At 54.4% G+C, this 21,934-nt stretch overlaps 1 protein-coding gene across 2 annotated transcripts; it reads left to right on the top strand.

Annotated features, from left to right (window-relative positions):
- The first annotated feature begins 760 nt into the window (after positions 1-760).
- On the top strand, positions 761-21,376 carry Chrna4 (cholinergic receptor nicotinic alpha 4 subunit). Of its 2 annotated transcripts, none has more exons than XM_075963347.1 (6): positions 761-1,244; positions 2,582-2,733; positions 5,823-5,867; positions 6,516-6,625; positions 11,109-12,483; positions 15,870-21,376. In XM_075963347.1, exons 1-6 carry the CDS (start codon positions 773-775, stop codon positions 15,993-15,995), a joined length of 2,280 nt encoding a protein of 759 aa, XP_075819462.1. In that variant the 5' UTR covers positions 761-772; the 3' UTR covers positions 15,996-21,376. The 2 variants fall into 2 exon arrangements, with proteins under 2 accessions (XP_075819462.1, XP_075819463.1); XM_075963348.1 differs by lacking the exon at positions 761-1,244 and adding an exon at positions 1,269-1,884.
- The last annotated feature ends 558 nt before the right edge of the window (positions 21,377-21,934 follow it).

Raw genomic sequence — 21,934 nt, 5'->3', positions numbered from 1 at the left:
GGGACAGAGACAGCACCTTTATGCCTTCAACTTCAAGATTGTCTCCATCTAGGGGCTCAGAGCCGGCTGTGGAGTCTCTGGGACAAGGCAAGGTTGGGACACATCAAGCTTTTGTGATGTGGCAGGGCTTCTTCTTTCTTGGGAAACTCAGGCCCACAAACCACAGTCCTTTCTCCCAGGACCTCCTGCTCAGATGGGCCCCATTCCCTAGGAACCACAGGACCCGAGCACCTCGTTAGTGGCATCCCCAGCACCCAGCGGTTTTTCTCAAAGCACCTGTCCTCTTTAGCCAGTAGCTCGCTGCCACAGAGTTGGGGTGGGGAGCTGCTTAAGTGCCAGCACAGTCCACCCGGCTGGCGGGGGGAGGGATGGGGGGCGAGAATCTGCACTCCCAGAAAGGACAAAGGTGGACCCTGGTACCGGGCTGGTCCTGCGAGACGCAGGGTCCGGGTCGCCAGGATCTTCTCAGTAGAACAGCAGTCTGGGCCTGGGCGCTGCAGGATGCTTCTTAAGCTTGCAGTACAGGAGGAGGGTAGCAGGCTGATGGGGGTTCTTTCCCTCAACACTGGGCTAGAGAAGGAGACGAGAGAAAGAGAGACTTGTTATTTCCAAACTGCAAACAGTCGCGCTAAGGCGGGGTGGAGTGATGGAGTTAGTCAGAGCCAAGCAGGGTGCCCTCTTCTGCGCACAATTCCTGAATGAGCGCCCAGCAGTCTTAGGGCTGGAGACCGGGGTTGGGGGCTTGATTCCTGAAGGCGCTGGGGTTGCTGGGATGACCAGGGGGTCGCCAACCCCACCCGGCACGCCGCGAGCCCCAGGGGGGACAAGAAAACTTTACCCCCACGCGGGGCCGAGTGTGGCCTCCACCTACCCTCGGGGCCCGGTCCGCCCCCTCCTCCCGCCCGCTTCCTCCTCCCTCCCGTCCCTACCCCTCCTCCCCTCTCGCCGGCGGCTGAAGGCAGCAGGTCCGGGCGGGGCCGCGCCGCGGAGCCCACAACCTCGAGCTCCCTCCCCGCCGCCGCGCCCCGCGGGACAAGCTGCGGAGCCCGGCTTGGGGACGAGCGGCCGCGGCGCGGGGCATGAAGTTGGGCTCGCGCGGGTATTGGAGCGGAGGCGCGGCACAGCTGGGAGCCGCCCGCGTCTAGAGCCCGTTCGGTGCGCCATGGAGCTCTGGGGGCCCCGGGCGCCGCAGCCTCCGCTGCTACTGCCGCTGCTGTTGCTCTTAGGGGTCGGCCTCTTGCCTGGTAAGTTTCAAAACGCAGAACGTTTCTTTTCTCTCCCGGGTCCTGGCTTTTGGGATTCCCGGGCCAGGGGAGAGGAGGCCCCGGGCTGCGGTGCCAAGCCGCGGGTGCGCGCAACGGGATAGCCAGAGACTCCTCCACCCACTACAGCTCCGACGTCCTGCGGTGCTAGCTGAGCCAGTGAGGAAGGAATCAGCCGCCAAGTGCTGGGAGAGGGGGCTTGAGTGGAGGCGGGGGTGAGGCGGGGGGAGGGTGGTCTGGCTGCATTTCCGAGCTGGAACCAGAACCTCCAACTAGGATAGAGGTGGAGTCCACCTGGGAGGGAGGTTCCATCCTGCCAAATCTCTCAGTAGACCGCCCCCATGTCTGCTCCTGGTTTCGGGGATCTGCCTCTGCCCCTGGAGCTCCCACCCTATCCTTTCTCGCCCCCCCCCCCGCCGTCCCCCAGCTTCCGCCACCTCCCATTTAAACGGACACCTTTCACCCTAACCCGTCCAGGGGTTTCCGGGGGTTATTTAATCCCTGGCCACCCCACTGAGCGGTGAGGCTGTGCCTTACTGGTCCAAGGTACCAGGAAGAATGAGATTGAGGGAGGAGGCTGTGGGGGTACTCTAGAAGACCCCTCCTGAGGAGTTCCTCTCAGGTAAGCAGGAGCCAGCAGACAGCAGAGGCTCCCCTCCCTCTTCCCACCCCCCTCTTTAATGCAGCAACCCAACAAATGGAGACAGAGAGGCCCCCTAGCCACGAAGGGGACCTATGGAGAGAACACAGATGGGCTGCTGACTGGTGGAATGAGGGACCACCCTCTCCAGGCAGCAGTGTGGCGCTTATCCAGGGCATCTTGCTTCTGCCCTGAACTCTGGGCGCTAGTGGCCCTGAGGGTCTGCATTCGTTGTCAGGGTGGACACTAAAACCCAGGCAGCTGGACCACTCCTGTGGACAGCAGCGCAAGCACCACCCTCGCTGCCCCATGCACCTTCTGTCCCCATTCCCATGCGGCTGTCAGTCACTTCATGTCCTTTGTCTCTGCCGGTCACCGGCGATAGGGCACTTCCATCCAGAGTGATTGTCTTCAGGGAAGTTGTACTCAATTCAGTGTTCACGCGGTCAGTTGCCTTGTTTTCCTGGCGAAGGAAATGCAGGAGGGCCTGACCCATTCTGAGGGCGCTGGAAAGGCTTCCTTGAGGGGAGTCAGGAAAATCAAGGCAGCATGCCCAGGGCTCCTAAGGTGGAAGGTGATGTGGAAGAGGACCTGGAAGGCAGGAAAGACTGTGGTGGCATGGGGCTGGAGGGACACCCTTTGTGTTCACCTGCCCCTAAACCTCCTGCCTCCCCCACAGTTAGCAGCCACATGGAGACCCGGGCCCATGCGGAGGAGCGGCTCCTGAAGAGACTCTTCTCTGGCTACAACAAGTGGTCTCGGCCAGTAGCCAACATCTCAGACGTGGTCCTCGTCCGCTTTGGCCTGTCCATTGCTCAGCTCATTGATGTGGTAGGTGTGGGATGACCTGGTGTTGTATGGGACAATGGGGTCACGCTGTAGGAGGTGCTACCGTGAGACTCCATCTGACAGAAAAATGTCACCCTAGCTTCAGTGGGTACTTAGCGCTGGGGAAGGGAGGTGGGCTCCATGGCTTGGACCTATTCCATAGGAAAGCTGTGGGAAGTGTCACCCTTCCAGTGGGCTCTGTGGTACACCGGGGGCACATTGATCTCAGGCTGATCCCAGAGGCAACGGAGTACCAGCCAACATGGAAAGTCGGGCTTGGGTGAATCTCAGACAGATCCTCTTTACCTGGCTGTGTTCATTTTCCCAGTGAGGGTCCAGGAAGATTTCTGGGAGGACCTGTGTGAGCTAGGCAGTAGCCCCTGCTGCATGGGCTGGGGCCCAAGGAGTCCCGAAGGAAGCACCAGAGATGAGTCTTGACCCAGGGAAGTATTCTGTAGGAGTCTGTCCTCATATAAGGCTGAGATGTTCCTTATGGGGAGGGACCAGGCTTTGGGGAATGCCGCCAGGGTTTGGTACCACTGAAGGCTCTGCCCTTCAGGCTGGGCCCAGCGTGAGTTCTGTCCCAGCTCGGGGAAGGATGCTGGGAAGGCATAATCTTACCAGTGGGGCAGCCATAGCCATTTGACTTAGTAAGCTTGAGAGCTCCACACTGAGTTTTGCTGGGTTCAGGGGCAGAGCCTGGATCCAAGGAGAGCGAGTAAGGAGAGAGAGAGAGAGAGAGAGAGAGAGAGAGAGAGAGAGAGCTGTCCCTGCAGAGCGGAGGACACAAAAGAGACTTCTGCCTTGCTTGAGTTCATACCCCAGCGTGAGTGTCCTAAAGGTCCACCCCAGTCTCTGCTACAAGAGGAAGTGTTGGCTCGAGACTGGCACTGATCATGTGTGGTTCTCAGCCTTTCCATGTGCTTGCCTGACATGCGCTAAGAGCAACTATACCATCTCTGGCATAGCCAGCAGCATCCCAGGGATCCGGCCTGATGGGATTGGACAGAGACCCTTGCCAGTTGGCTCTATTCAGGGTAGCCACTCAGACTTTCATCCTCAGGAGAGCCTAGCATTTGGCCCCTACATGGTTCCTGCAGTGTCCCTGGCTGGGGGACATCAAGGACAGTGCAAGATGCACAGGCCCCTCATCCTTGCTGAGGTTCGCAAACACCATTACAAAGTGGTGGCTGGCAGAGGCAGCTGTTGGCGGCGGCTCAAGGCTCTGGGTCTGCTACCACCAGGCATGCCTAAGCCTGTCGAGTTCAGTCTCACGTTCTCTGCCTTGGGAGACACTAGGCTCAGAGCAAACCCAGCACCAAAATATCTCCAAGGGACGTGGCCTCCAGGCCTGACCTCTGTAGCTCCTGGGCCTGGTTGGAGGGTGTCCCAAAGGCTCTCCCTGCACCCTGCCAGGGATCTACCTTGACTTTTCCGCAAAGGGAAATGCTGGCTCTAGGCAGGCACTGTACATGTTGAAGGTTCATGGCTACATTTGCGTAGAAAGGTCTGCCTTGTGTCTGGCCTACTCTTTCTTCCACTAGGGCCTGGGATCCAGGTGCCCCCATCCTAGCACCCAGCCTGCCTGTGTCCCTTTGTGAGCTACTAGATCTACTATAGATGCCTCTCTGGGGTCTGCACCCAGTAAGGGAGACTACGTGCCTTGCTTGAGTTTATACCCAGCGCCCGCTGCAGAGAAGGCTACGGAATCACCAGGACGTTCCTAACCCAATGCTGAGTCCTTGTGAAATGTGCTCCAGATATCTGTGACATCTATGGGATCCAAAGGCCCTGCGGTGTGACGGCCACATGGGGCTGGAAGGGATGCTTAGGGCAAGAAGACCCAGCCCGGCAACAGTCAAGTTTGTCCTGATAATTCTGGAGGCCCTGTGGGATGAAGCAAGCAGCATTCCATTTCCAGCTTCCTTGGGTGTAGGTCAAGGTCATGCAGGGATGAGGTTGCTGTCGGCCAGCCCATTCAGGCAGCGGGAGGAAGCCACAGGCTCCAGCTCTGCATCCCACCTTCTCTTCAGTGTCCTTCTAGGGAGGGGACTCACTCAGGCCACTGGGTCACCTTCCTAGGTGACTGCACTGGAGAGGACCCAGGCCTGGGGCTGGGCATCAGGGGGTGCAACCTCCTCCCATTTACTAGTCTATAATGATTTTTGTGGGGGCAGGAGCATGCTCTATTCTGAGCAAGACACTTTCTTGCTGGATGTCCCGAGAATCTCCTTGGTTAGGTCCCTGGAGGAGTCTGTTAGTCAAGCTTAGGCTGATGACAGAAAATGTTGGTCCAGTTTGGGACTCATGGTGCCCAGTATCAGATGCTCTCTGACAAGCCCAGTGCTGTTCCCCAGACTATGGGCATGAGGTCTCAGACCCTTCCTGAGGCTAGAAGGTGTGACAGTGCCTATGGTCTGTCCCCACAGACATCTGTGCTTACACCAAGGCTTGCTCATTCTCCACAAGGGTCCTGTCTGCTTTAGGAACTGACTGATCAGAACGTGGGTCTCCAACCTGCTGTTCCTCACCAGATGATGGGCCCATTCCTGTGGCTCAGTGGGGAAATAAACCTGGGGCAGCAACCCTAAGAGACCTCACAGAGTAGTCTGCAGCCTAGATCTTCTCAGCCTGACTGGTTGTTGCATGGTGACCTTGAGATGAAACCACCAGAATCTCTGCCACGACATCCACCTCGGCCCTGGGAGGATGGTTTTATCAAGATCTCCCTAACCTGTGGCTTTGATGGCCTTAGGAGTAGTGACACGTGGACCCCATCTGCAGAGGGAGGAGGGGGGAGCAATGTGAGTGGACATAGCTGACAGATTTCAGCCTGCAAGGAGCCTGGGGTTTATTTGGAGCTGAACTGCTCCCCCACGTCTCTCTGGAAGGGTTCCAGAGTCTTTGTCTCCTCATCCTACCTCCCCTTAGGCTGCCATCCCAGACTAGGTTGCCTTCAGGGCTGAGGCACTCTTCTCCTGAAGATCGGCCCTGGCTTGTCCGTGCCTTTGCTAGCTATGGATTGTAGATTTAAGCAGGGACATATCTGTGACTGAGGGGACCCTCAAGCTCCCTTCTCCCTTGTGCCCTAGGATGAGAAGAACCAGATGATGACGACAAATGTGTGGGTGAAGCAGGTGAGTGGGGAGGGCTCCCTGCCTCTGCCCTCCGCCCCATACCCCCCCATGTGGCTCTCCACCCCCTCTCAGAAGTGCCGGTGAGTGGGGGGGGAACTCCCCCACCTCTGCCCTCCACCCCATAACCCCCCCATGTGGCTCTCCACCCCCTCTCAGAAGTGCCGGTGAGTGGGGGGACTCCCCCACCTCTGCCCTCCACCCCATACCCCCCCACGTGGCTCTCCACCCCCTCTCAGAAGTGCGGGTGAGTGGGGGGGGACTCCCCCACCTCTGCCCTCCACCCCATAACCCCCCATGTGGCTCTCCACCCCCTCTCAGAAGTGCCGGTGAGTGGGGGGGCTCCCCTGCCTCTGCCCTCCACCCCATAACCCCCCCACGTGGCTCTCCACCCCCTCTCAGAAGTGCCGGTGAGTGGGGGGACTCCCCCACCTCTGCCCTCCACCCCATACCCCCCCACGTGGCTCTCCACCCCCTCTCAGAAGTGCCGGTGAGTGGGGGGGGGACTCCCCCACCTCTGCCCTCCACCCCATAACCCCCCCCATGTGGCTCTCCACCCCCTCTCAGAAGTGCCGGTGAGTGGGGGGGCTCCCCTGCCTCTGCCCTCCGCCCCATAACCCACGTCACACCTGACTCTCCACCCCCACTCAGGAGTGGTATGACTACAAGCTGCGCTGGGTCCCCAGTGACTACGAGAATGTTACCTCCATCCGCATCCCCTCCGAGCTCATCTGGAGGCCCGACATTGTACTCTACAACAAGTAAGCCTCGTGGGCCCTGGCAGATGAGGTTAGGACCCAGCCCGGCAAGGAAGCTGCTGGAAGCAAAGAGGAACCAGGCAAAGGGAGTGGAAACCCAAGGGGCTGGGTGTAGGCACCAACACCCAGCGCGGGGGTCGGGGGTACCCGCTGTGAGGTTCTTCTGTGTCCTGAGGGCAGGGAATGGATTTGACACCCTCTCCCAGAAGTGACTGCAGGTCCCACCCCAGGCAGGTTTTCTTAACCCCTGAGGTGTACAAGTCACAGTCGGAAAGGCCAATGATGCGGGGACTTTGGGGTAGATGAAGAGATAAAGAGATGTGGGTGCTCCACAGAGACTTGCCTCCGCTCTTCTTGGTCCCAGCTTTGTGCTGTGCCCCACATTGGGTGCCGAGCCAACGGACAATCCCAGCTCCTAAGCTCAGTTCACACCCTGTCTGCACGGAGATGAATACAGTCATTGGTGACAGGAAGGCAGGAGACAGGCATTCTCACACTTATTTTCCCGGGGACCCTTACAGAGAGACCTGAGCTAGGAGCAGCTGGATTTCTGAGCTTAGTCTACGCGGGGTGATACGTTACTCCAGCTCCCACGGTGCTTGCAGACAAAGCAAACAGAAAGCCCTTCCACCCCCTAGTCCCAGCCATCTGCCCACAGCCCCCTCCAGGCCCTGGGGTGCCCATCTGACCTACAAATGCTCCCATTAGATTAAGAATGACTGGGGTTTTATTTCCTCTTTCATTGAGTAGAGTACTAGCCACATCCTTGGCTTTTAGAAGGAGCTGTGGGTGTTTTCCCAAAATGTGTTTATTAAGGGCGGGTTTAAGAATGAGCAGATGGCAGGAACCATTAAGGTCCATGACCCTTGCTCTTCCCTCAAAAAGGCCCCCTTGTCTTCTGTACCCCTCCAGTTGAACCTTGAGCCCTGGAAGACTTCTAGCGACTGGGCCTTTCTGGGACTCACCCTCTGCCTGTTCTGAATCTACTCTGGGCAGCCTATTGGACCCATGCATTCCCTGGGCGGTACTGGGTAGGCAGAGGAGGAGGAGGTGGGGGAGCCGATAAACAGCCCAGGACCAGGTTCCTGAGGATGGGCACTCAGAAGTCTCTACTCCTCCCAGGTCGTCTTTGTCTCTCTCTCCTACGTGCTCAGACACATGCCAAAGGGACAGACCCCCTTTTCTCTGGGGCTGGGATGAACAATTGAGATCTACCTGAGCAGGACTTGGAGCTGGTGAAGGTTGAAAGGACTTTTATGCTGGCAGGAAGGAGGCCATTTTTAGTGCAATCAGCAGCTGCTAGCCAATGGTCGGTCCCACTGCTGGACTGGGGGGGTCTCTACTCTTTTGTTGACTTGGGGCTTCCTCTCCTGGAAACCCAGACGCTCTCAGCCAGGTGTGGATCAAACATGATCTCATTTCCCTCTGGATCGCAGCCTCAGGTGGTGGGGCCTCTTAGGAATAGGTAAAATCCAGGACCCACCCGCCCCCAGCTCCTGGACAGTTCACTGAGTCCAGAACTAACATCACATTGGTTGACTGTAGGATCCAAAAGTTTGTACTTCCTCTTGTGTTCTGGGGTCTGTAAGGTACAGAACTGGAAACTGAGGACCTATCATCTTTACCCTGCATCAGCAGCCTTGGCACTGAAATGCCGACAGCTCACTTGACAAACCTGCTGTCCTGGTGCGTGGCCGGGCTGCCAGTGGTCACTGGGACAGCATTATCCTTTGGGCGTTCTGACTGCCTTCCTCTTGGCAATGTGAGAAGAACAAGCAGCCAGAGCTACTACAGAGTGCTGAACTCTGTGGACTCGGCTGCCACCTTCTCCACAGCTGGGGCTTTGTGGAAGGAAACAGAGCCAGAATCTGATGGAGGTGGTCTGCATTGCCCCCCTCAGAGACCTCCTCCCTCAGAGAGTATGCTTGGTACCCATCTACAAACACAAGCACAACAGTAACCTCAGAGGAATCCATCTATTCAGGCTTAGGTGCTCTGCCAAGCTCACGCGGGGACCCAGACCAGGCTGGGGAGAGCAGGGAGTGGTGAGCAGTACAGTTGGAGCCACAACAGCCTGAGCTATGAGAGCCGGGTCCCCAGTGTGTCTGAAGGGTGGGAAACCCAGACCCAGCAGCCAAGGCTGCAGATGGGAGTCACTAATTCAAGTGAGCCCTGAGGGCCCCTGCCGACCAGCTGGTTGCAGCCTTTCCTGCCTGCTCTGTAGAAAGTTGTCAAAGCAGAGGATCCACTCTCTTGCTTGGGAGAATTTAAATTTGTGCCTGGAGTGCTGAGGCTTTGATTTTTGGAGAGATGGGACTGTGAGAAGGGAACCAGCCCAAGCCTGATTCCACAGGGCCTGAAATATCTGCAAGATCCACCCCCGTGTGCCCGGAGGGAACCTTGGCTTCTGTAGAAACCAGGCTGTGCACTGTGCAGCCTGAAGCCTTATTGGGGTGCATGTGTGCAACCTGAAGCCTTATTGGGGTGCATGTTGAGAGCAGCTTTTCCAATGTTTTCTATATGTAGCACAGCTGTGCTGGAGAATACCAGTAGCATTGACCCACGATGAGTTAACATGCAGGAGGGCCCAGGCTCTGAGATCATGGGAAGCTCAGGTCTTCTGGACCTTGTAGATGGTGCTGCAGGTGATTGGTTAGCATAGAAAGGACCACTAAGGGTTCCAGGTGGCCACCATGAGCTCTGGTCAGGACTTGAGAAGCTTTTCAGGGGAGGACGGCCAGTTGGCTGATGAAATTTAGGGGACCTGGATTTCTCTGCCTAAGAACCTTGGAGGGCACTACCCGATGAGCTGGGCCCGTGAATGGAGGTGGGAGAAGGGATGGACAGATGGAGCTGGGCACTTGGGAAATCAGAGGGTTCTGGAGCCTGTGGCTCAGGGCTGCATTGTTTTATGAGTGGTGAGATCGACGTGATGCATGCTGGTGCCATTAGTGAGAAGTTTAATCGTGCTTCAGGGAGCTCATTAGCTATAAATCGAGGTTTCCCATCAGTGTTTCTGAGCTGAGGCTGGCAGGGTTTGCCCCAAAGTGTTTGTGCACTGTTGCTGACTCTGACGGACTCGGAATGTTAATTCAGGGCCAAAGCGAATGGTCTGGGCATGTAGAGACGCCAAGGCCCGAGAGTGCCACACTGCCGCCTGGATTCCATGGGGAAAATAGGGTACGGATTTCACAGCCAAATAGGGTACGATTCCACAGGCAAATATGAAATACTAGCAGTTCTGGGGAGGGTTGTGGAGGTAATCACGGTGAGAAGGGCTTCATGGAGCTGTTGTCCGGTGTCACCAAGTTCCAAGAATGGGTAAAATGAGACACAGCATTACTGTCTGTGAAGCCCAGAGGTCAAGGCTGGAACTCTGGCCAAGAGAAGAGGCTGGAGGGACAGCAGACCCATGCTCCACTGCCCAACCTGGCAAACATCCCTCAAGGCAGAGAGAGAGAGAGAGAGAGAGAGAGAGAGAGAGAGAGAGGCAAGAAGCCAATAGTCAGGCACCAGAACCTGGATGAGGCAGCCGGAGTCCTCACCCAGCCCGTGTACCACGGCCTGTAGAGAGGGGGCCTCCGAATTCTTGGGGCCAGTGGAAAGGAGAGGAGATCTATCCTGAGTTTGAGCCCTGTCCAGGGGGACATTCAAAGGGATACTTGTCCTGGGAGGCACCTTGAGCAGCTCTGCGCTACCTCCATGTGGATGAGATGGGCAGAGAGCCCTGCTGGCCTCCAGAAAGATTATCCATTCACCGGGGACCTGTGAGAAGCTGCTTGGTACGAAACCTCCTTTTTCATAGGTGAGGAGGAGGAAATCTTGCTTATTCCACACCCTGTGCTCCTGGGCCCAGCAGGCATCCATTCTTCTGAATCAGGCCTTTGGGCACACTTGTCCTGTTCCTGCAGACACATACTTCATACGCAGTGGGCTTGGTCCTGCAGGGACCTCTGGGATATCCATAGCACCTGCCGGAGCCAGTTGTGAGCTCCTGAACTGAAGGAGACAGGCACCTGCACCTCCTCTCAGTGCATGAAGTGCTCAGGTGGTAACCATTAGAATCCAAGGAGAAACTTCCATGGTACCTCAGTCCTCAAAGGCACAGAGGTGACCCAGGCCCCTCTGCAAGAAGGCACAAATGCAAATTCACGGGGCAGTGGGTGTTCTGGAGAGAAGCCAGGAGATTGGTTCCACCTCAAGCCCCTCATGATAGTAATGGAGAAGAGCTGTAATACTAACTCCGCTCACTGGGTGAGCACCATCATCTCTGGACCACATGGCACCTTGACTCTTCAAGGGTGACAAACTGAAGCACACAGGTGAGTGATGGCCCAGACCACATGACCACCATACATAATCCTGCACTCTTCATGGTAGCTGGTGGGGCTGTTGGTCAGGCTGTGAGCCTTTCTCTACAAGAATGTCCGTGGGTGTGGTGTAGGGATGGGCAGACCTCACTGCTCTCTCTCCCTCTTTCTGGCAGTGCGGACGGGGACTTCGCAGTCACCCACCTGACCAAAGCCCACCTGTTCTATGATGGGCGGGTGCAGTGGACACCCCCAGCCATCTATAAGAGCTCCTGCAGCATCGATGTCACCTTCTTCCCCTTCGACCAGCAGAACTGTACCATGAAGTTTGGGTCCTGGACCTATGACAAGGCCAAGATTGACTTGGTGAGCATGCATAGCCGCGTGGACCAGCTGGACTTCTGGGAAAGTGGGGAGTGGGTCATTGTGGATGCCGTGGGCACCTACAACACCAGGAAGTATGAATGCTGCGCCGAGATCTACCCTGACATCACCTACGCCTTCATCATCCGCCGGCTGCCGCTCTTCTACACCATCAACCTCATCATCCCGTGCCTGCTCATCTCCTGCCTCACCGTGCTGGTCTTCTACCTGCCCTCCGAGTGCGGAGAGAAGGTCACCCTGTGCATCTCGGTGCTGCTCTCGCTCACCGTCTTCCTCCTGCTCATCACCGAGATCATCCCGTCCACCTCGCTGGTCATCCCGCTCATCGGCGAGTACCTGCTCTTCACCATGATCTTCGTCACCCTCTCCATCGTCATCACGGTCTTCGTGCTCAACGTTCACCACCGCTCGCCACGCACGCATACCATGCCTGCCTGGGTGCGCAGAGTCTTCCTGGACATCGTGCCGCGCCTCCTCTTCATGAAGCGCCCGTCTGTGGTGAAAGACAACTGCCGAAGACTTATCGAGTCCATGCATAAGATGGCCAATGCCCCTCGTTTCTGGCCAGAACCGGAGGGTGAGCCTGGCGTCTTGAGTGACACTCGAAACCGAGGCCTGTCATCGGCCCCATCTTTCTGCAACCCTCTGACCACGCCAGTCGAGGCCCAGCCTACATGCAAGTCACCCTCTCACAAGGCCCCTGATTTGCAGACATCAGAGGTGAAGAAGACCAGTCCCTGTCCATCACCTGGCCCCTGTCACGCACCCAACAGCACCAGGGTCCCGACACTTGTCAAAGCTAGGTCCCTGAGTGTCCAGCACGTGCCCAGCTCCCAGGAAACGGCAGAGGATGGCATCCGCTGCCGGTCTCGGAGTATCCAGTACTGTGTTTCTCGAGATGGAGCTGTCTCCCTGGCTGACAGCCAGCCAACTGCTTCCCCTGCCTCCCTGAAGGCCCATCCATCCCAGCTTCCACTGTCCGACCAGATCTCTCCATGCAAATGCACGTGCAAGGAACCATCTCCCGTGTCTCCGGTCACTGTGCTCAAGGCCCGAGGCACCAAACCACGCCCCCAGCACCTCCCCCTGTCACCAGCCCTGACGCGGGCAGTAGAGGGTGTCCAGTACATTGCAGACCACCTCAAGGCAGAAGACACAGACTTCTCGGTAAGTCCTGGCCAGCAGCTATGCATGGGAGGTGCCCCTGGCCCAGACAGGATGTGATGCCCAGTGTTTTCCATAAATGATCCAGAAACCAAGGGCCCAGACAAACGTTGCACAGCTTGAGGGTACAGGGTCTCTGCCTAGCATCCTTTATAGATCCCTAGGCCAAGTTGGGCTTAGGTGAGGCCCTATCAGTGGGGAGCAAGCTGAGGTGCTTTGTCCAGACGCCAGGACTTTAATGAGCCCTGGTGAGCCGTGGGTTGAGAGGCTGCTTCTAGCACTGCCATCCCAACGCTCAGAAGGTCTTCCTTTGAGGTCTTCAGACTGTTACCGGCTGCTTGGAAATCCTGGGTGACAGGCTCATCCCACACTAGCCTTCCCCAAAATTCAGTGGAACTGTTGCTTCTGCTGCCACCCAAAAACAGGTCTCCCTTGAGCTTCTGTGGCAGAGGGTGGTCCTCTGAATGCTAGGAAGGTTGAGAGGGCATAGAGAAGAGAATGGGGCTGCCGGGAACTACACCCCACCCCCACTCCATCAGTCCTTTGGAGGGTTGTGGGGTGAGGACATAATGCTGCCACACTGCAAGGGCCTCGGGAACCTGGAGACAGGAAGCCATTGCTCAGCCAGCCGACCCCCATGCGTTCTCATGCTCCAAGCTGTGGCTCTCCAGAGGCCTGAGAAAGAATGGTTATCTTGCTCCATAGGTGTTGGCCTCCTGTACTTTTCACAGAGTGCGGCTCTGATTAACAGCTGGGCTGGGCAGCAGTGCCAGCTCTGTCTGCCCTTGCCACCAGGGCATTGTGGGTAGGTTCTCTCCCCTTTCACATTTATCTGACTGTAGCACGTAGGGGTCTCTGGGACTGGAGTGTGGGCTCAGATGATGCTGAGATGAAGGACTCTTGGTGCTAGGCAAGCTGTTTTCCCAGATCTGACTCTGCCTGTGAGAATCAGAGTCTCAGCCAGAGGTCGGGGGAAGTCCTGTCCTGGCCAACCTCTGCTGTGTCCCCTAAAAAGTGACATCACCTAAAAGCATCTGACCTTTACACTGTCCTTGCCCTGAGCTGGCATTTGCCACTGTCCCTCCTGGGACGTCGGTTTTGTTGGCTTCTGCTCATCTTCCTACTCAACCTGGGACTTGCCTGTTGTCTATTCCCAGATGTCTATGGTTTGTCTTCTGGAGCTGCTAAGCCCTGGAAAGAAAGGAGCCTGGTGCCCTACATCCCAGGAGTGGGTCTCTGCTCCCAGAATCACCCCCACTGAGTCTCGGGGACTCATGAAGTCATTCTGGTGGTCTCTGGAATATTCTGGACCTCAGAGACCTGTCTGGAGAGAAATTTTGGTTCTGGGGTTATCTCTTGTTACAGCTCTCGGGTAGAAAAAGAGATCCAGGCATGAACTGGACTGAGGCCACTGAGGGAGGATGGATGTGGAAAGTTTAATTGAAATCTTTCTGAAACCATCCCCAGCATAGTCCTGTAGCTGGAGCCATGACTTCCCCCATCTCCACTGGCCTACTGCAGCTGCCTGACCTGCTTCCAGGCCTGGGAAGCTTGCTGACTTGATAGGAACAGGACAGCAGGTCATGACTGTGGTGTTTCATCTTCAGAGGCTTGGTCCCAGGCACAGGAAGGGACAGAGGGACACTAAGCACCATTTACTCTGAAGAGCCCTTTGAGGGGCTTTTTATTTAGCAAAGATCTATTCGGTCTAAAGTTTTCAAAGTGAACATGTCTGTTTACTTTTGGCTTAACCCATCAGGACACCTGTAATCGCTGTGAAAACTTGAGGTAGGTGCCCTTGCTTCTGGGGAAGCTGCACTCTTCTCCAATTCAGGCCTGCGAGGCCAAGTGTTCCTCAGCCTGCTCTGGGTCTGCTTGCCGTGGCTTATTCCCTGCTGGTCACATGTGCACAGGCCCTTCTAGACTAGTGACACCCTCACAGGACTGTGAAGGGTAAGGAGTCACCCTGCCTGAAGCACAAGGCTAGAGCTGCAGGGAGAACTGTCTTCATTGCCATGCTAGTTCCCAGGCATCAATCCCCTGAGTCTTCGCTTCTGGGAACAGCTTGAGGAAGTGGCTTCCTTGCATCAGCCCCGGGCATAAAGAGCTCACACTGTGGGATCCGAGGAACCAGTAGTCATCCGCACCTGTTGTCACCATGTGTGAACGCATCGTCCAGTGAAGTGGACACAGATGGTGGACGTACACATTGTCCCCGACCCTCCTTCCTCCATGGAGCATCTCCTGGCATCATTGCCTCTACCCAGTGTGTGGGCAGCTGTCCATGTAAGAGGTGGATGTGAGTAATCAGGGCCAGGCCAGAGGCAGGTGTGGACTTAACCCTTGCTTTGGGGCGCTTTTGCTTTTGGATATGGTGGGATGGCCTTAGTGATCAGTCCATTGCCCAGCCAGTTCCTACCCCTTACCTTCTGGTGTAGGACACACGACTGACATCTCCCTGGGATCCATTTTTTTTTTAAGTTACTTAATTTTTTTTTAATGTAAGGTGTCAGATCTTGTGGAACTGCATTTTCAGACAGTTGTGAGCTGCCATGTAGGTGCTAGGAATTGAACCCAGGTCCTCTGGAAGAGCAGTCAGTGCTCTTAACTGCTGAGCCATCTCTCCAGCCCCCAAGTTACTTTAATTTTATGTTATATGTATGGATGTATGGGTGCTTTGATTACATATATGTCTGTGCACCAGATGCATACCTGGTGCCAGCGGATGTCAGAAGAGGGTGTCGGATTCCCCTGAAACTGGAGTTATGGACGGTTGTGAGCCACCATGTGGATGCTTGGAATTGAACCCAGAACCTTTTGAAGAGTAGCCAGTGCTTTTAACCACTGAGCCATCTCTCCAGCCCCTGGGATCCACTTCTGACATCTGCACTGTGGGAAGGTAGACTCGACCTCTATGGTGCTACCCAGCTTCAGCAAATTTAAAACAAACTTCACCCTGTTTGTCCAAAGTATGCCCAAACAGCATCCTTTTGAGGGTAGGCAGCCTGCTAAGCAGGCAAAAACAGTTGGGATACAGCATGCACCCCAAGTCTCTTGTGGCAGTGTGAACTACCAGAAAGCTCCAATGAGTCCAAATTCAAAGACCCCACACACATACAGCCTCAGATATGGGCTCTGTAGATGCCCAACCCATCCTTTATGGTGTCTCCCTGGGCTCTGTCTTGTAGCAGCTGATCTGCCCCAGCAGATCCTCTAACTGGACAGCTCCATGCTCCTTCTCCCCTTGTCACCTCCCACAGGGGTGTGTGCAGATGTGTATCCGATGGGATGGATGTGCAGAAACTGCGACTCATAGTTCCAGGTTGCAGAAGTTTCTCTGGCTGCCCATGGGATCTGAGAAATCTAGTGACCCATGTCTGTTCTTGCAGGTGAAGGAGGACTGGAAGTACGTGGCCATGGTCATCGATCGAATCTTCCTCTGGATGTTCATCATCGTCTGCCTACTGGGCACTGTGGGCCTCTTCCTGCCCCCCTGGCTGGCTGGTATGATCTAGAGGCACAGTAATGGACAGGCCCACTTGGCCTGGCTCCCTGGTCTCTGTAGGGCCATGCCACTTGTCAGTTACCCCATCTTCCAAACCTGCCATGAAAACCTAGGAAAGAGATGCGGCTTCTCGGGAGCCAGAAGCTGGCACTGGTTCTAATCCAGCCACAGGCCTGGTTAGAGCAACTGAGGGCTGGCACAGGGCAGAGTTACAATCTGAGCCCCCACTGAAATTTCTCCAGAGCAGGTGAGAATCACCTCCTGGCCTGCAGACAGCACACACTCATCTGTGTCTCAGAGACTGGTCCAGGGTTGGTCTCAGTCGGCCTGTGGGGCCACACGAATTCATTCCTCATCAGCAACCAGAGCCCCTCATCTCGGGGATTCGTCCGACCCAGGAAACTCCCACTGTGCCCCTGCTGACCACATCCCCTCTCCCTGCCCCATGATGTGCCCCCATCAACCCTTCAGACTGGGCTGCTCTCTGACTCACGGGTGTCAGAGCTGAGCCCAGGCAAGTTCGGTTTCGTTTAGATTGGGGTAAATTGGTAAGAAGCCAAGCTCTGTGCTGTGCGGATGCCCCAACTCACAGAAGAACTAGGGTAGCAAGGCTGAACTAAGAGTTCTATAGTGAATGCCTCCTAGGGACTCGCAACCTCAGGAGGGCAGCACTGGGAGTCTCAGGGTGGCGAGGGAGCCAGATCATGTCCAGGTCCTGGGCTGCAGGTCCCCTCAGGGATCTTCGTTGATGCCCCTGCATGTTTCTTCCTCTCTGGGATAAAAGACTGAAGGTGGGACTTCTCATCCTGGCCCTGTGGTGAGGCCACAGCTCGCTTGAGCACATCTTGTACGAGAGACCTGGGACTCTCAAGGCAAGCAGGAATAATGGGAAGCCCCAGTCTGCCTTGCACATAGGTTGTAGGGCTCCTCCTCCCCTTCCCAAGATAGCACCAAACAACCTGGAAAATCCCCAGTGATGGGCTGGGAGAAGCACCTTCTGTGCCCACCCCTGTGAGATTCCATTGGGTGAAGGGCAGAGTGAGGGAGACACCCAAGAAATTATCCTGTGCCGTGGTCACCGCCCTGCTGTCCCCAACAGCCAGGTGGCCTTGGCAGAGCTGGGCCATGCACCCTCAGCCAGCTTGTCCTAGGCCCTGAAGCTGGATTATTTGGATAGTTCTGAGGACTGAAGAAAAAGAACTTAATGAAGTCTGGAACCAACACACCAAGCTCCCAGGAGGTACAGCTGCTACCTCCGAGGGATAACTTGCCCATTCCAGCTGAATGATATTAGGATGGAGGTATGCCAAAGGGCCAGCACTGTCTTTACCTGTACCTGTGGGCAAACCTGCATTTGGACACAGCTGCTGGGCATCCCAGGGTGCCGCTGGGAAAGGAACCCTGAACTGGAGACCTCAGGACATTTGTGTGCACAGGAAGGGCCTGCAGAGGCCTGGGTTCTGAACTCTGGATGTTCTAGGCCTCTCCTAGAGTCCTACGGGCATCAAGGATCCCCATCTGCTATGTTTCAATCTGTCCTCACTCTGCTGGCTGACTGGGCTGCTAAGCCCCACACTGGAGCCCTCAGGGTGTTGCAAGATAACCCTGGTGGGGAAATTTGTTCCAGAACCTGGGAGCCAAGGGGAACACAAACCTCTGTGAGGAAGACAGCAGACACACCTGTTAGATATGAGTTCCACCTGCTGCATACATGGCTCCAACCTCAAGATTTGCAGGCAGTGGTAGCGATCAGGGCAAGGCCACAGTGGCACACTGTACAGAGAGGGCTGCTCTGCTGCTCTCTTCTGGGTCAGAAAAAGCAAATCCCACTGGCACCCAGGAGTCAGGAAAAGAAAATAAAGCACCGTGTTCTCCCCATGCCCACTCAGCTGTCCTTTTGTCTGCCTGCTTCTGGTGTTGCTCTCTGGTCAAGATGAAGTTCAGTTAGGGCAGAATGCTTGATCTGAGGCCTTTGGGCCAGTGAGCTTTAAAAATCAGCATGGTCCCAGTCCCTCTGATATGTGGATGTTATCTCCCCAAAGCTCCCAGCCCTCCCATTCCTCCCCTTCCCATGGACAGCATTAACTCAAATGTGAGTCCCGGGCATCATGTGTCCGGGATGCCTGGCTTCTTTCACTTGTGTGGCCAAAGCTCATCTGCTGTGCTGTGTGCACTAAACTCATGGCTGCTGTGTGCTTGTTGGTTCTTAGTTGCTGTTTCTGTCTGAATAAACCGACTTGTGGTGTCTTCCCTTCTGTGTGGTGTCAGTCAAGGTGCTGCTGACCAAGTTCCTGTGTTCATGTCTGTGGGCATGTTTGCCATTTCTCTTTGTGTTAACGTGCTTCTTTGATTTCTGTATGCTATGATGTCTTAACATGTTGGGGGCTTATCAGACTCAAGGCTGCTGCTTCCATGGCCAAACAATTTCTAGTGCTCAGCTTGCTTGGAGCCTCCCACCTTCATGGCTGATGGGCCATCGACAGTAGCACCTCTCTTCCTTACAAATTTACATCAGAGCCAGCCACAAAGGCAAAGGAAACTAGAGACCCCTTTGTAGCCAGGAGTCTGAGGAAGTGGCCAGACTACCCCAGGCTGTTTCCTCTATGCAACCTGAGCCTCTCACAGAAACACTCGTGAGAATGGTACCACTTCCTTCCCTCATCCCTTCCTCCGCTGATGGCCCTGGTATCCCCTATTCCTAGCACAACATCGTCTTGGTAGTTGCAGCTGACACCCTTCCTGTCGTGCCATCAACTAGGGGAGTCCCTTGTCTCCCCCAGTAAACTAAGTTTGGGGCACAGAGCCAATAGAAAACTCATCCTATAGGGTGGAAGTGGCCCCACTGTTGCCTTAGCTCTTGGGCACTGGCGCATTTCCACTAGAAACACCTGAGAGTCCAGGGTTTTAACTCTGGGCCTCCTGCCACCCATACAGATTGAGATTCATTGGCACAAAGCCACTAACTGGTCCTGGAATTGTCCTGACCTTTGAGGGGGAACATGGGGATCCCTGGTATGTCTCCATGGTGCGCACACAGGTTTTTACAAAAGCTACAGGAGAACACCCTTGGGCTCCTGCTGCTTGATTCTAGTCTCTCCTGTTTCAATCTGTAGAAAAATGCCAGTTGCAGCTCCCCAGATTGATTCGCTGACCCACAGCTGGAAGCTCAGGACACAATACCAAGGGGAAGGGTGGAATTGTCAGGCACTGGGGTTTGTGCTGGGATTTAGGTGATTTTTTAAAAAACGCTTTCCACTCAAATGTTCTGTTTACTCTCGCTGTTTGCAGCTAGGAGTTTCCATTACTTTAATCCCTGCCTGACATTTCTTGCTATTTGCTGGCCTCACGGGTGACGCACAGATAGAAAGTTACCACTCTCGGTAGAGTGTATCCATTTCTGTGTCTAGCTTGTGTGGGTTCCGTCCTGTGGGCTGCACTGCCTGGCTTCCTTTTCTCAGCCTACTGAGGTTTCATCTGTTTACCGCCAACAGCCAGTTAGTTCTCTTGTGCTCACTGTGTGGCTACTACACCATTTATCCATCCATTTTCCTTGCAGTGGACATTTGGGTTGTCCCCGTTTGTCACTGTGTGAGAAGTGCTGCTGTGGAGGGATATGGTCTGCAAACCTGTTCTTTATCCTAACATTAGGAGGGAGATGTGTGAGGATGAGGGGTTTAAGGTCTCCCTCAACTACATTTTGAGTATGAGGTCAATCTGGACTATGTGAGACTTTATCTTTAATAATCCAACAACAACAACAAAAAACATATCTAGTGCTGGGAAATCTGTTCAATGGATGAAGTATTTGCCATGTAACTATGAATACCTGTGTTCAGATCTCCAGCATCCATGTAAAAGCTGAGAGCGGTATCGGCCACCTATAAACCCTTCAAACATTTCCTGCATTCCTCTCAGGCAGGCAGCCAGGGCAAGCAGCAAGCTCCAGTTTCAGTGAGTAATTGTATCTCAAAAGATAAGACGGGGAGCAATAGGAATCAACCTCCTGCCCCCACAAGTCACGGGCACGTGCATGTGCACACAGACATGCGTGCGCGCACACACACACACTAATGATAATTATAATAATTTAAAAATATATTACATGTTTCTATTGGGAAAATACATTAATTTAGAGAAGACTTGAACACCATTGTTTCCAGCTGGGCCAGGCTAGCTTTTCTAGAACCTTCTCTAACATAGCAGAAAGCATGCTTACTCTGGCCAAGCTGGACCATGAGCCCTTGCCACACTGAAAACGAGTGTGACAAAATTCAGGACTGGGTTAGCAGTATATTCCCCGACGAGTGGGAAATCAACTAGAACGCCAAGTCTTGTGTTTCAGTGTAGGTTTCAATGGAAGTCGGAGAGCTCCTCTTCCCTTCAGTGAAGCAGCGATTTCTGCCACACTGGGAGAGCATTGTTTAATATGTTCTATCCCCTCCACAGAGGAAAGCTTAATCTATCAGCCACTTTGGACACCCACTCTGTTGGTTCTTGTTCTAGAAGCTGCTCCTTGCTTATAGTAAATACCCGTGCTTCAAAAGCTTTCTGTATTGATCAGAACCATCACTACGCCTCCCCCTCCTGACAGCCCACCACCCTGCTGCTTGGCAGCAGTTTGACAGAATAATCTGGAATGATCTTAGTTTAGACCACAGCTGCGTGACTGCCCAACACAGAGGGAGGTTGCTGTCCCTCTGTTCACAATGCCCCCACTCCTTTGCAGAGGCCTCCATGTGTCTGTTGGCCTCCCTCCCAACAAAAGCTTCTTCCCGTGAACTGCAAAGTGGTTCTGTGTGTTATACCTGGAAGCATTGTGGTCCTTGAACTATCCTTTGTCCTAATCCTTGATATGAATTTTCCCCCTCTGCCTTCCCACCTCACTGCTGCCTCAGATTCTTATTGTCTGCAGTTTGGGCTGTAGATTCTCCCTGGGAAGGATTTCCTGATGGCTGTCCCCACTGTCTTTGCATCATGTTGTATGACGGAGGACATATCTCCCAACCCACTCATCAGCGCTCACAGCCCAGCCATCAGTCTGAGATCGGACGCCTTTCTCTGATGCTCATATTTTCAAAGCGTTGTCACCTCCAAGTACCAGTGCTCCATCTGTCACGCCTCTTCCCTCCGGGTCTCCTCATGAGGCTGCTGTCATCCAGGTTCCCTGCATCTCTGCTGATCTGAGCTCCGAGACACTTCTCTGATCCTGCAGTGCTCTCGGCTCACTATGTCTCCTGCTGACTTTGCTTCTGTTTCTTTTCCATACACAATCCTTCTAGTTGGTCTTCCTTCATTTATTCCTGTTACTTTGGACTTCGTGTTATTAATATCCTTCCTCTTCTCCATGGTACCTCATGAGTTTTAAAAATTAATAGACCAAAGAAAACATAAGTTTCTCTTTATTCATTTGTCTTTGTGTTTTTTAACCTCAGCTTCTTCCTCTTCCTTGTCAGGACATGTCCTAAACCTGCCTAACAATGCTGCTTACAATTGGAGTGTGAATGTACATCTATGTACATGTATATATATGTGTGTTAGAATGTATGTGCATGTGTGCAAGTCCAGGAGGAAACTATCCATTGCCTTATAACAGCTTCTTGAGGACCAGTGCTGCACGCATGTGCAAACACATATATACATACGGTGACACCTGAACATACAAAGACATACATGCACATACAGAAACACATGCAGAGGGATAGGGAAACATGTATGCACGCAACATTGCATAGAAACGTGCACACATAGATGTGCATGTGTACACAGATACACATGTGCACAGAGACAGATACGTATGCAGGCATTAATACACACATGTACCCACACATGTTGAGTTGTGGTAGTATTCCTTCAGTCAGTATCAAACATCTCTTGTTCCTTGTTAAAGATTTTACCCTTCCCCCAGTGATTGTTTTTAACTCTTTGTTTCTGGACTTTCCTTGCTTAGCT

This window comes from Microtus pennsylvanicus, chromosome 2 (genome assembly GCF_037038515.1).
Source record: "Microtus pennsylvanicus isolate mMicPen1 chromosome 2, mMicPen1.hap1, whole genome shotgun sequence".
NCBI classification, from domain to species: domain Eukaryota; kingdom Metazoa; phylum Chordata; class Mammalia; order Rodentia; family Cricetidae; genus Microtus; species Microtus pennsylvanicus.
Note: the sequence above shows the minus strand (reverse complement) of the source record. Positions and strands in the feature narration are given on the sequence as shown.